This window comes from Pantherophis guttatus, chromosome 7, assembly GCF_059756535.1.
Source record: "Pantherophis guttatus breed Tessera chromosome 7, ASM5975653v1, whole genome shotgun sequence".
Lineage (NCBI taxonomy): Eukaryota > Metazoa > Chordata > Lepidosauria > Squamata > Colubridae > Pantherophis > Pantherophis guttatus.
The window spans coordinates 28,668,999-28,683,299 of NC_142069.1; the positions used below are offsets into that span (position 1 = coordinate 28,668,999).

The following is a 14,301-nucleotide window of genomic DNA, read 5'->3' on the forward strand; positions in this document are numbered from 1 at the left end:
AAACAGAACATTTCATTCAACTACATATGCTAGTTTTGTGGCCGCTCAAAAAATAGTCAGGCACGGGAAGGGTTTTGTGGCTCCCAGGGTTTCTTTGCTGTGGGAAACAGGTCCAAATGGCTGTTTGAGTGTTTAAGGTTGCAGACCCCTGCTCTAAAGCATCCTGTGAATGAGCTTGAAATATAAAATCCTATTTTGCAAAGAAAAAGCAAACTTTCAGGAAACCGGAAGACTTTGATGTAGTTTTAAACACAGGTACTCCTCGATTTACGAAAATTGAGCCCAAAATTTCTGTTGCTAAGTGAGATGTTTGTTAGTTGAGTTTTGTCTCATTTTACTACCTTTCTTGCCACAGTTGTTAAGTGAATTACTGCAGTTATTAAGTTACCAATACCATTGTTAAGTGAATCTGGCTTCCCCATTGCAAAAGATGATCACATGACCCCGGGACACTGCACCTGTCATAAATATGATTCCATTGTCAAGCATCTGAATTGTAATGACGTGACCATGGAGATGCCTCAACGGTTGTAAATGTGAAAAATAGTCACAAGTCACTTTTTTTTGTTGTAACTTCAAATGGTCATTAAACAGTTGTAAGTCGAGGACTACCTGTACAAAGTATCATTTAGTTCTCTCAAAGACATTTTCTATTGTCCCACCTGCCATTTCTTTCTCATCTAAGCCTTGATGTCTTCTATTTGAGGCTCTCTTTATAAATAATAATTGTCCTTTGGTTACTTTCTTCCCTGTTACAGGGAATTACTGATTGGCAGCCCAGCAGCTATTGAAGATGGGTTAAAGAAAACACCACAGTTGCTTTGGTCTCAGAATACGAAAAAGACAGAGCTTCTCAACAAAGCCAACGATGTCCAGATTTGTCCTAATAACAATACACAAATATTTGATTTTAATGGCCCATACATATATTCCTCTGAGGAGTTGGTTGCACATACCGTTCAGCAGGATTTGAAAATTACTCCTTCAGAACTGAAGGAAACCCCAGTATCTTCACAGTCTATGGGATTATTACAGCCTTCGTTATCTCTTCAGCAACAGCCAGGAAAGGGAAAGGAAAATACTTTATTGTCTAATGTACATCAGGAGGTGAAGGAGAAGCTGTCATTTCCTACAGGACAAGAACCAACTCAAACCCAGGAGGCAAGTGGACAGTTGGAGAATGAGAAAACTACAGGGTGTCTTCCCAGTTCAAATAGCCACTGTCAAAATTTGCCACTAGATTACATTACTACAGTTGATATATCAATAAGCAAAGAAAAGGGGTGTTTATGGCCATTATCTGAGTTGGCCTCAGAGGAAGGGATGCTTCCTTGTGCTAATACAGCTATAGTTTCTACACACATGCCCAAAACTAATGAAAATCTCTCAAATTCAGAGTTATGTCAAAATACATCCAAACCAATCCTCCTAGTTATGGATCAAGATATTGGTGATCGCTCAGCAAAATCCCAGGAAGAATCTAATGACTATCTTATGGGCTTTTCTGCTATCTCGGGTTCTGTGTCAAAGGATGAATTAGTTTTTGCCATGGAGGAATCTAAGCAGGACATTCTTATATTCAGTGTTGGAGGCAGAAGCCCTGTTTTCTTATATCAAGAAGGTGAATACTGTTTCTTTCCTGGCTCTAAAACCAAGGGAGACTGTAAGAGTCAAGAAGCACCTGTGGGTCACCAGCCTCCAGAAATCTTTCAAAAAGTCACCAAATCACCTTTGGAGACAAAATTTGCTGACAGTAAGCTACAGGTCATCTCCCAGATCTGCCAAGACATTTGAAAAATGTTCCTCAATAAAAACTCCCTAGCCCTTAAATACATAATAATCACATTCTCTTTTGTGCTATGGAAGGATTATTTTTTGCACAATCAGAAAAAAACAAATTGATGTCAAATATATACTCTGCCAAAGTCGGAGAGAGAAGGAAACTAGGCCTCCTGCCCCAAAGGCAAGGACATCCAATCTACTGCATAGAAGATACAGGAGAAAGAAGTGCAAATATGAATTTTTAACATAGATACAAATATAATAATATGACTTTGCTTTTGATATATAACAGTCACTGGATTTCTTTCATATAATTCTCAACAACACAAACTCTTATTAGAAGGGAAATGCCTGCTGGGAAGAAATCAATAATTATTGTCTTGTGCAATGAATTTTGTTAATAAAAACTTTACCCTGCAAAAACATGCTTCACTATGGAAAACATCCTCATTGCAGAGGCAATATTTTGGGCACTATTGCATTGTTTTCATACTACATCCACTTCTACCAATAAAGGTTGGACTTCCCTATTCAGATATCAGCCTGCAGTTGGACTGATTATTTAGGATATCAATGACCCAGGGGTGAAATCTAGCAGGTTCTGACAGGTTCTGGAGAACCGGCAGCGGAAATTTTGAGCATTTCAGAGAACCAGTAGCGGAAATTTTTAATAGTTCGGAGAACCGGCAAATACCACATTTGACTGGCCCCAGAGTAGGGTGGGAATGGTGATTTTGCAGTATCCTTCCCATGGAGTGAGGTGGGAATGGAGACTTTTCAATATCCTTCCTCTGCCACACCCACCAAGCCACGCCCACAGAACCGGTAGTAAAAAAAATTGGATTTCACCACTGCAACCACCCCAGAACTATCATCATTTTTATGATTTTTTTTTCATGTGCAATTAAAAAGAAGTCTATACCTTCTGTATAACATTTTTGGAAAGCTTTCATCTGTTACATGACTAATGAAGAGTCACCAACTTTTAAACTGGATCCATGAACAGTAACATTTGGTTGCCTCTTGAAATTAGCAAATAGTGATGTAATTCTGACCTTTGAAAACTTTATATGCTGATTTGTGTGATCAAGTGTCTATAAAGTGTCAGTAGTAAGACAAACAGGCTTTCCCTATTCATCTGAATTGAACTTACTTCTAGTGATATCAATATAGATATGTACATTGAAGGACAGAGACTGCAATGAGATTTATTTCACTGCGAGGGAGAGGCAGATAACTTTCACCAAGGGCTCATATGCCTCTTTAATGCCTTTTTAGGATTTGCTGCCTTTGTTCTTTTCCCCATATTTTTGCTCCAAAGCTTTCTGCAGGTTAAGATTGAGGGCATTTTTCTGGAACCATCTCCCTGATGAGATACAAAACAACAACAGCAACAATCATCCTTTGTCATCAAAAGTTATTGGACAAGCTACAAATTCAAGAATTTTCTACATAATTTTTTGATGCTAGAAAAAAAATCCCCCAATGCTGATTCAGAATCATTGCTGGACTGGGTTTTTTTTTTTTTTTTTAATTGAGTTCTACATCCTTAACTTTTTGGAGAAGCTAGAAAAGAGCCACCAGTGAAAAAGCAACAGCAAAACCGCTTTTGTAAACATTGTAGTGAAATTATGTAAGGATCACTGAAAGGGAATACTGTACCAAAATTCATATAAACTATTTTAAATCTGTTCCTGAGCACATAGTTTGAGGTTCATAAACTAGGAAATGGATGAAATCAAAATATTTAGATTATAGTAATACTGAAGATGTATACATAATCTACTCATAACATTGACAGGAAGAGAAGCTAAGCATGTAGTTCTCAGATTTCCTTACCTAGATCATCAGTCTTCCTTCCATGCCAACGTTTGGGATCCCGTACTGCCCTCTTTATTACATCAGGAGTATAAGAATCTTTCATCAAGCTTTTAGTTTCTAATGGTCCGCCTAAAGAAAGAATATTTGGACATTGTTCACTTCTGCTATAATAATTTTTGCCCTGAATCACTGGAATCGACAGAGATCGAGGACAAACAGGAAAAAGTTAATGATACTGTTTTGAATTTTAAACAGTGACAGATTTTTATATCTGATGCTGACTATAATTTGGAGTTGGGTTCAGATCTTTTCTTGGAAGAAATATTGTACTTTTTGATATGAACATTTGCATATTAAGCAAAACAAACAAACAAACAAAAAACCCAAAAGGCAACTTTAGTGTTTTGAATAACAATGCTTAATGCCCCTTGCCACTGAGATAGTGACTGGCACAAGCAGAAGCCTGCAGTTAATAACTCTCAGATTACATTGAAGATGACATTTTGACCCCACAAGCAGAAAAATTAAAAGCAAAACAACTCTTTATTTGTGAAAATGATTCCTCTGAAGGAAGAAGGGGGTCTCTTAAATTACAAGCACCAAATCATGCTATTATTACAGGTAGTCCCCAACCTGCAACCATTCATTTAATGACTGTTCAAAGTTAAAACAGCCTCAGAAAAGTGACTTATGAACTGTAGTCACACTTATGACTGTTGTATCATCCCCACAGTCAGGTGATTGCAATTTGGGTGCTTGGTGTTTACAACTGGTTGCAATGTGTCTTGCAGTCACATAACCATGAACTGCAACCTTTTTGCCAATTTCCAACAAAAAAACACCCATTGTGAAAGTTGGATTTCCTTAGCAGCCACCTGATTTGCTTAATAACCATGTGGTTTTCTTTACAACTACCATAAAAATTGTCCTAAAGTCGGTTCTGACTCAATTTATGATCAAAATGACTTACAATGGGAATTATGGTCCCAGTTGTGGTCGTAAGTCGAGGACTACTTGTAAGACCAAAACAGAAAGCATGGAGATCTGTCTAGCTCACCTTGGAAAATGTTGGATCTCAGATTATAACCCAGTTCATAATAATCAGCATAAGGTGAAGCTGTCATAGGGTTCTCAAGAGTTTTGAATGGCCAGTCACTGAGTCTTTTCTGTCCTTGGATCAGTCCAGCTTCACAAAGAGCACGCCGTGCCTGGAATATATATATATATATATGTGTGTGTATGTGTGATATGATGAAATTTAATCTCCACTTTGCATCCCAAGTTGCTTGCCATTGTCAAACATGTTTTAGCATACTTAGAGGACTAGTGATAATTTCCACTCCCCAGATGGTTAAGCCAGGGGTGAAATACAACAGGTTCTGACAGGTTCTGGAGAACCGGTAGCAGAAATTTTGAGCAGTTCGGAGAACCGGTAGTGGAAATTTTGAGTAGTTTGGAGAACTGGCAAATACCACCTCTGGCTGGCCCACAGAGTAGTTTGGAGATTTTGCAGTATCCTTCCCATGGAGTGAGATGGGAATGAAGACTTTTCAGTATCCTTCCTCTGCCACGCCCACCAAACCATACCACGCCCACCAAGCCACACCCACAGAACTGGTAATAAAAAAAATTAGATTTCACCACTGGGTTAAGCTCATCAAATTTGGCCAAAAGTAGGCTTTTCTTGTTTTGGATTTATGTCAAAAAGAAAAGAAAAAAGAAAAAAAGAAAAAAGAAAAAAACCCAAAACCCTAACTGGACTGCAGTCAATTTTAATGAATTTTTTTCCTTTAAAAATCAAGATTTATAAAATTCAACTTTTCTTAAATGATAAATCAGAGCTGTATGTTTGTCACTTTACTTGATATAAATGGAAGACTTGGAAGACTTGCTCATTAGTGCAAAATGCTTGCATGTTGGTGGCCGAGAAATGTTTCCGTCCTTTTACACTATATTGTGATCACTTTTTAAAAACTATCAATAGATTTTAGAGTACAAAGGTACAGTATTACTTTTTATTTTAAAGCACTACATGACTTGGCTCTAATAGGACCCTCTTCTCCAGAACCAGCTGGGGTTCTTATCTTCAGTGTGAAAATTTAGATTGCTGGATGCCTAGGGCTGGTACTTCTCTGTCATGGCCCTTTCCCTATTGAATAGTCACCCCATGGAAACTAGACTGCCGCAGAATTAGACATTGCTCCATAAAACTATTAAAGCCAACCTCTTAAAGCTCAATTTGAACGACTCTGAAAGCTTTTGAGAGCAAACGCCACTTCATATGGATGGGATAATATGATTGCTGTGATCTGAAATGGATATGTTTTTATTGAACTGTTTTGCCTAGTTGATTGTTGTATGTATTTATTCTTTCTATTTTATTATGTATTTTGTGCTTTTATTGTTGCAAAGGACTGTGAATTGTAAAAAATTGGTGGTATAGTTTTAATAAATATAAATCAATACTGTAAATATATGTGACATTGGCTTTGTGTCTTTTCAGTTATATAACTGAACATTTTCAAAGCATTTCTTATACATTTCTTTAAACTATATATTGCTCTTGATGTAAATGAGGTCCTGCTTTCCAACTCTCTGGTTAATTATTCAGCTAATATTTAGCATTATACTATAGTTACATAAATTCCTTACAATATAATATCTGTTTCCTCAAAAGACAGGGCTATAAATTCAAGAGGTGTTCTTCAGCTAAGCATCACTAAAGTAACCACAATTTTCCAGGTGAAAATAAAAAAGCCTAACACCATTTTTCTCAGCTTGATACCATTATCTATGCTGGTTGGAGGTGATGGACAACAGTATGGATATCGTATCTGGAAAGCACCTGGAAGGCTGCCCTAACTGAAGAATGCGTTTCTAAAAGTAAATTTCTAAGCTGTAGATTAACAAAAAGCATATGTTTTATCTAATATACAAACTACAGTGATATTATTATAAATAGAATGTAATGCATGTGAATCTCAGAATTAGCTTTGCGAAGAAATATAATGCGTAAAACACAGGAACCTATATTGATTTTTCTACAAATACTTTCTAGCCTAACATAACAAATACCATAGGCTAATTTCGTGTGAGTGATTATTGGACTTGTAAAGCCTCAGGAGTATGAATAGACTTTTCTGCACCATGCAGTTCTATGGGTCAGTCTGGGAGTTTCCATAAGTAAATCCTCCAAAGGAAGGTTTTGAACTGCTTTCTGGATGAAACAAGCCAGGAGGTGGTGGAATGGGCTGGATCATGCTCCAAATCCCTTCCAGTTCAGAGTATTTATTTTTAGAAACCTCAAGACCAGCACCAATGCCATTCCCACACAGCATGGTCCAGATCCAGAAGGAAATGGGATGTTCCACAGTTGTGTCAGATTAACACATTTTACATCAGTGGTATTGTAAAATCTCAATTCCCTCCCCACTCCAGGGGAAGGTTACTGCAAAATCCCCATTTCCTCCTGATCAGCTGGGACTCAGATGGAGGCAGGGCCAGTCAGAGGTGGTATTTACCGGTTCTCCGAATTACTCAAAATTTCCGCTACCAGTTCTCCAGAACTGGTCAGAACCTGCTGAAACTCATCTCTGTTTTACATATATTCTAACCATGTTCAGTTGCAAGAATGTCTGTACCACATTTAACTTTCTTAACTTGCTTTCTTTATATCTGCATGTAACTGATAATAGCTACCATAATTCTGACATTTACCTCTCCTTCCACCATTTTCTCCTCTTTTCTCATCCTTGCCAACAACTGTGTGTAAATATATAATACTCCATTATCTGCACTATACAGTTAGTCCTCAACTTACAACAGTTCATTTAATGACTGTTCGAAGTTACAACAAAAAAAATGACTTATGACCATTTTTCACAATTATAACCATTGTCTCATCCCTGTGATCACATGATTTACATTCGGATTCTTGACAACTGGTTCATGTTTATGACAGTTGCAGTGTCCTGGGGTCATGTGATCATCTTTTGTGACCTGCTGACAGGCAAAGTCAATGGGGAAGCCTGATTCACTTAACAACCGTATTACTAAGTTAACAATTGCAGTCATTCCCTTAACAAAGGTGGCAAGAAAAGTCATAAAATGGGGCAAAACTCACTTAACAAATTTAGCAACATAAATTCTGGGCTCAATTGTGGTCGGAAGTCAAGGATTATCTGTATTCAGTGCATCTGATGGCAGCAATGGGCCACGTAAATTTGTGTGATAGTAGAGTTATTATTCTTAACATGACCCAAGATTTGGTTTCTTCACCTGAAGTTTATGCAAGTTGAAGTTCAAAACATCTAAGGCAGGGATGTCAAACTCAAGGCCCAAGGTCTGAATCTGGCCCATGGGGTGTTTAGATCTGGCCCAGGGAGCTGCCCTGGAAACTGCAAAGAACCAGCCTGCAGTGCCTCTGCCAGCGAAAATAGAGGTCATGAGGGCCACAGGCACACCCCACCCCCCCAAGCTTTTTTTCGCTGGGAGAGTGTTGCAGGAGGCCATTGCAACCGAAAACGGAACATGTAAAGGCCGTGGGCAGCCCTCCCTAGCTCCGTTTTTGCTGGCAGAGGGTTGCAGGAGGCTGTCTCAGCCAAAAACGGAGTTCGGGAGCCTGTTTTCACTGGCAGAGTCCTCGGGCCACCACAAGTGCCCCCAACATGAGTGACGTCGAGCTGGCCATGCCCCCCCCGGCCATGCCCCCCAAGGTCAAACACAACCCTGATGCAGCTTTCAATGAAATTAAGTTTGACACCCCTGATCTAAGGGCACCCACTATGAGTGCTATTAATGATCATGCCCTCAATTGAAATTATTTTGTTTACCTGTTCCTCTGATATCAGCTTCTCCACTACTGTGGTGCCATATTTGGCTTTGATATTGGCAGGCACCAGACTGTTTTTCTTTTCCTGAAGGGACTTCCCTTCCGCTTTAACATTTTGTATACCTGAAGCCAAGGAGTCTTTGGCATTCAAAACAGTCTTGACTTCTTCAGTGTCTTCATAGCTGCTCTTTATGTTTTTTGTGGGGGAGCTGAGCAACTCAGTTCGTACAGAATGATGTAATTTGCCTGTTGATTCAGCTGAATTAAAACTGATGGGTTCTGTTTTTTCTTGGACAGACTTGGCATGGTCTTGGGAACCCACAGCCCTTCCCTTCTGGTGATTTCCAAGACAAATCTTGCTGTCAAAGCTATCCTTTCTTCCAACACATATTTTAGGTGATTCGTGGTGAATATATTGGACAGCAGGAGCTTTGGAATTGTGGTTCTGTTTATTGTGGCTTTTTGCTGGAAAGTGCTGTGTGGAAGGAGGTGTCCGGCAGAGGAATTCGTCTCTTGTTTTATCTCCTTCTAGATTCTTGGAGCTGTCCCAAGAGCTTGCACTGGAGGTCCTTGAGGGAAGTGCTTTGCTGGATGGCACCCCAGCTTTGTTGTATGTGACCTGCTCCTTGTTTTTATAGCCAGGATTTTCTGGAATACAGAGAATAAAATATTAGGTAAAGGTTCCCCTCACACATATGTGCTAGTTGTTCCCGACTCTAGCGGGCGATGCTCATCTCAGTTTCAAAGCTGAAGAGCCAGCGCTGTCCGAAGACGTCTCCGTGGTCATGTGGCTGGCATGACTAAATGCCAAAGGCGCACAGAACGCTGTTACCTTCCCACCTATTTTTCTACTTGCATTTTTTTAAGATGCTTTCAAACTGCTAGGTTGGCAGAAGCTGGGACAAGTAACGGGAGCTCACCCCATTACGCGACACTAGGGATTCGAACCACTGAACTGCTAATGTTAAGATTAACATTTATTGATAAATATATTATACAACTTTGAAAGGTATACACACACACAAGCCTAAAACAAAACTGAACAATTGACTGAAATGATGGAGTGAAAAAAAAGTAAAGTATTTAGACTTCTTAGCTTGAAAAAAATGTGGACAAGGCAAGAAATGATGGAGGAATAGTAAAATCATGCATGATTTTGAAAAAGTCAACCGAGTTTCTTCCCCTTTCATATTAGCACTTGAGTTCATCTAAAATGAAATGTTCCACATTGATGAACATTAAGGTTTCAATTGCTTCTCCTAATTTCTTCTGGGACTATTTCTTCTGCACCCTATGGATCTCTTTGGCAGTGAAGTTGACCAGACCCTCAGCTCCCATAGCTATTTCCCCTGTTCTTTAATGAAAAGAAGATTTATCAGACATTGAACGTGCATTCCAGATTCTACTACACTAACATTTATGGAGGTTGTAGCACCATAGATGAAAGAAAAAAACTCCAAGCCTGCAAGATGGTGATTGGTATCTTCACATGGATGGCCTTATCAGTAGATAGCAGTGCACAGCAAATACACACTTGTACTGTAATATCAAGTTATAAGGAGCAAGATCAAGCCTAAAGCTTATAAAAATGTCACAGTTTAAATTGGACTTGAGTCTCTCTACACATCACCATCTAGTCTTGGTGAAATTATGGATTGCTAGGTTTGAACTAATAATTTGAATTCAGACATCCTCCAGATTTATGGGAACATAACTTTCAGAATTCCCGCCTGGCTAGGGAAGAAATTCTGAAAATGACAATCTAGCATGTCTGGAGGTAATGGTTGGGACAATGGTCACGTATTTTGCTTTTCCTTATAGTTTCACAAAAGATTGATCAGACGTTAGCAAACAGCTCATAGAATCTAGGAATCTAAATCAGTCTTCACTAAACAGTAGAGAAAATAGAAACTTCCCATCAATTATATATTTCCTACCTGCTGGACGATAGGTCACTTTGTTTACATGATATGTGTTGGCAGGCATTGGGAAGGCTGTGTCCATGGGCACCTGTTACGCCCCCCCAAAAGAAATAAAGTATGGATTATTTACATGTGAAATACTTGTAAGTTCCAGCACAAATAAGGATCTGAGAATTTGTATGCCTTGTTTAAGCCCAAATAGTAAAACCATTGTTTTAATATTTAGAATCAATTAAATCTGCAATTCCCTCTGAACATATTACCTGATTTTTCTATAGACATTTGAACATCAGCTTTTATTGGATACAACTATTGTGTTTTATAATTATATGTATTGCATTAAATTATGCAGTATTTTATTATACTTTTAAAAGTAGTACTATGTACTAAATACACTGAGTACATTGTATTTTGGATTAAATAAAAAGAAAAAAAAACCCACTTTAGCATTGAATCTCCTTTTAAATCCCAGGTAAACACAGAATAGAAGGGCAGGTCTTGAAAATACATCCCATAACCGCTATGCTTACTGATGCTGAACTGGAAAAAACATTGTCATAAAGTAAGTCTGACAAGCTTTCTGAAGTTGACTACTTTTTCCAAACCGTTATGCCAAGAGTCTGGGGACAAAGGAGGAAATTACTCCTATTATGCTGCTGCTCATATGACCATTGCCAATTTTTTCAACTTATTATTTTTCAGGGGAGGCTAAGAAGGGCCGAACGTTAAAAGAGGTATAATACAGTGGTGGGATTCAAAATTATTTACTACCAGTTCTGTGGGCATGACTTGGTGGGCGAATCTTGCAAATTTCACAGGTAAGAGGCCAATGGTTGACCTTTCCTCTCCTATAACCATTGATTATGGTTTTAAAAGTAACCACCCTTATTCTTCAGCCTAACCAGTTCTTCCCAAATACATCAAGCCTACGGTATTTATTTGTTCCTTCTCCAATAGTTAAAGAAAATCGATGTCTTCCAATTATGGATTTGTAGACAGGCAGTAACAGAAAACTAATCAATCAATCCTGGACCAAATAAACATTGTTCTCTCTGATGTCATAATCAGTAAGCAGAAATCATCCTATAAGCAGATAATGGACTAGAAAAAACAATGAAGTTTAACAAATTTGATGGAACTGGAAGTAGAAGAGAATGAATAAGAATATAAGATCAAATAATTACAGGAATGTCCTGTAAGAGCTGCAAGTTATTATTAGGGACTAGTGATGCTAAGCATTTCTTCATACATTCATGAAGATTCAAGCAAGATTGTGGAAAAAATGCTAACTAGTTCTGTTGGTTGGGATTTGGAAGTAGAAATAAGCCAATTGTCCTGAAAAAGACTAGGAGTATTATTAGGAAGTCAGAGGAATAATGAGTGAGGAAGACGTAAACGTCTTGCAAAGTATCTGCCAGCACATAACATAATAGGAGTGACAGAAATCTGAAGTTGTTCGGCTATTGACTAAAAAGCTTTTCCATAAACCTCTTTTTCAAAATGATATGTATATAGAACTTGAGCTTGTTATAAGATTTTTGAAAATATGAGTAGGATTTAACTTTTTATTTCTACAAAGTTATATCCATCACACCCAAATCAATTTGTCGTTCCCAGAAAGGATAATGTTGTATACTACATAAAATTGTTTTTTATGTTCTAGGGCCAGGCACTGTATAAAGTTAATCAAGTTCCCATTTACACTAAATAGCAAAAATAATCTAAGCATGATACAAAAGGAATTTAGATTTAAAACAAAATATGAAAAGAGAATAGAGGATATTTTCATCTGGAGCATCTAAGAATAAAGTGGTATAACTGCTTGATAAAAATCTACTCAGAAAGGAAGGATTTTAATTCAGGAATAGAAACAGAAGTAGAATGGTGAGAAAACAGAATAGATTTAAAAAATCTTAACCACATTACAAAGGATAGATCTGCCAAATATTTAGAGTTTCATTTACAGAGGGATATAAGTGAGAAATTATAAAGTTAAGAAGATCAGGCAAGCAAGATTTAATAAGATCAAAAGATACAACAATTCCAAATCTAATATGTATGATTTCTATAATTATATTGGTGATTGAAGTGGCATATAAATTCAAAAAATTTAAAAAAAGGAAGACACTTTAGTTAGCTACACAGGAAATGACTTACCACAATTCCTAGCCTAGGTATTACCTTCATAATTATGACAATAATATTGGCAAATTAACTAAACTCAACATCCTGACCATTTTATAATACAGACATGAATATTACCCTTGAATTTCACTTAATATACGTATTAATGTGTGTATATGTATATATACACACACATACACACTGTATATTTACTTTAGACGAGGGGTATCAAACTCGATTTCATTGAGGGCCACATCAGGATTATGTTTGACCTTGTGGGGCCGGAGTGGGTGTGGCCAGGGTGGTCAGCTCAATGTCACTCGTGTTGGAGGCGCCTGTGGTGGCCCAAGCACTCTGCCAGAGAAAACAGGCTCCCGACAGCCTCCTGTAATCCTCTGCCAGCAAAAATAGAGCTCAGGAGGGCTGCCATTTTTGGCTGTGACGGCCTCCTGCAACCCTCTGCCAGCGAAAATGGAGCAAGCGGCCCTCCCAAGCTCTGTTTTCGCTGGCAGAAGCACTGCGGGCCAGTCCTTCACTGTTTCCAGAGCAGCCCCGCGGACTAGATCTAAACATCCCATGGGCCAGATCCGGCCCTCGGGCCTTGAGATCGACACCTCTGCTTTAGACAATGTTTACTGAACTAATGTAACATATTAAACATGAGGTGAAGAACTGCATCATACACAATGTTGAGAAGGATTTTCAGGACCAACAAACTTATCCTTCATTATTTCAGTGCTGAAATTGGTGAATTTCAATTGCACTTGCTTAGATATATTGGCAAGATAAAACTAAGGCCTTTTAAGATTTAACTCATGGATCTTTGCTGAATATAGATCTTTATCTTCCCTTATTTCCTTGCCTCCAAATCAGCACTATAGGTACAATATTTTGTTTGCTTCCCCCTGAAGACCTGAAAAAGTTGCAAAGATAGACTTGGCCAGTCCCCATGTATTTCACCTGAGTCTCCAGTTTGTTGACAATTCTTGGGCAGGAAGATATGTGGCAGCTGTCCCGTTGAAGCAGGTTGCTGCCAATTTCCTCCAGCTGTTGTAGATACTGGAGCACAGGACTGATTTCCTCTGACTGCTGGATTGCAGTATCAATCTCTGCCTCAGACTTTGGTGGTTGTTGATACAAGACAGTAAATTCTTCAGGATGTTGTAGGTATCGGAGCACAGGGCTAATCTCCTCAGGGTCATGTCCATAATGGAGGAAGGGGCTAGCCATCTCTGGTGTCTGCTGGTACTCAAGTAAGGGACTAATTTCCACAAGCCCCTTCTGACCCTGAAACAAGCCACTGGTCTTTTTAGGCTCATACAGATGCCTGGCCAGGTTTACAAAACCTCTGGCTGGGAAAAGCACAATTATGATGATAAATGAGCTATATACATGCCAGGCATGTCCCAGAGTTGCCAACCAAATGTGGCTCCAAAGCAGTTGCCAGAGGTGGCCAAAGAGAGCCCCACATGCCTGCCACATGTGGCCTGGACTGGCAGCAAGAGCACAGCAAGGCTTATTGTTGTGACCTGGGCCTAAAAACCAAGTGTCTTTGTGTAGGTCATAGGGCATCAACACCTTTGTGTGTAACTGCCTGGCTGGGAGGGGTTACTTTTTCTCTAAGATGCACAAAGTTAAGACTTCCTCACAAACATGTATCTCACCTCTGCTGCCATGGTCTCAACTGAGGTGCCAGTGGAGTTCTCATGAATCAAGCAGGTCCTTGCCAAGTCCAGGGAGACAAAGAAGTGGAACTATGTGTAATTACCAAGGATGGTTGCTAAGAAACACATTCCCATCTGTGAGCTAGAGTTGCTATGG

The 14,301-nt window shown here is 38.8% G+C and overlaps 2 protein-coding genes across 3 annotated transcripts in view; one reads left to right on the forward strand and one right to left on the reverse strand.

Moving 5' to 3' along the window:
* CSF2RB (colony stimulating factor 2 receptor subunit beta) overlaps positions 1 to 2,205 on the forward strand; it is a 33,494-nt gene extending 31,289 nt beyond the window's left edge. Inside the window, exon 14 of the mRNA XM_034403172.2 lies at positions 759 to 2,205. Within this exon, the coding sequence (XP_034259063.2) occupies positions 759 to 1,794 (1,036 nt within the window). The 3' untranslated portion in view covers positions 1,795 to 2,205. The remainder of the gene's footprint in view (positions 1 to 758) is intronic.
* A 765-nt stretch (positions 2,206 to 2,970) lies between these two features.
* Positions 2,971 to 14,263, reverse strand: CIMIP4 (ciliary microtubule inner protein 4). 2 transcript variants are annotated; one of them, XM_034403099.3, is made up of 6 exons: positions 14,145 to 14,263; positions 10,372 to 10,444; positions 8,436 to 9,082; positions 4,661 to 4,811; positions 3,622 to 3,732; positions 2,971 to 3,148 (listed from the first exon to the last, which is right to left on the reverse strand). In XM_034403099.3, the coding sequence occupies exons 1-6, from the start codon at positions 14,154 to 14,156 to the stop codon at positions 3,057 to 3,059; spliced, it is 1,086 nt and encodes a 361-aa protein (XP_034258990.1). In that variant the 5' UTR covers positions 14,157 to 14,263; the 3' UTR covers positions 2,971 to 3,056. The 2 variants fall into 2 exon arrangements, with proteins under 2 accessions (XP_034258990.1, XP_034258989.2); XM_034403098.3 differs by lacking the exon at positions 14,145 to 14,263 and adding an exon at positions 13,441 to 13,974.
* Between the last annotated feature and the right edge of the window lie 38 nt (positions 14,264 to 14,301).

Coding starts and splice junctions, on each gene's coding strand:
- CIMIP4 (XM_034403098.3), bottom strand. CDS start 13,962: ATGTGGCAGGCATGTGGGGCTCTCTTTGGCCACCTCTGGCAACTGCTT. Junction 3,733..4,660: donor GAGATCCAACATTTTCCAAG/GTGAGCTAGACA, acceptor TTCTTTCTTTAG/GCGGACCATTAGAAACTAAA. Junction 3,149..3,621: donor AAGGAAGACTGATGATCTAG/GTAAGGAAATCT, acceptor GTATCTCATCAG/GGAGATGGTTCCAGAAAAAT.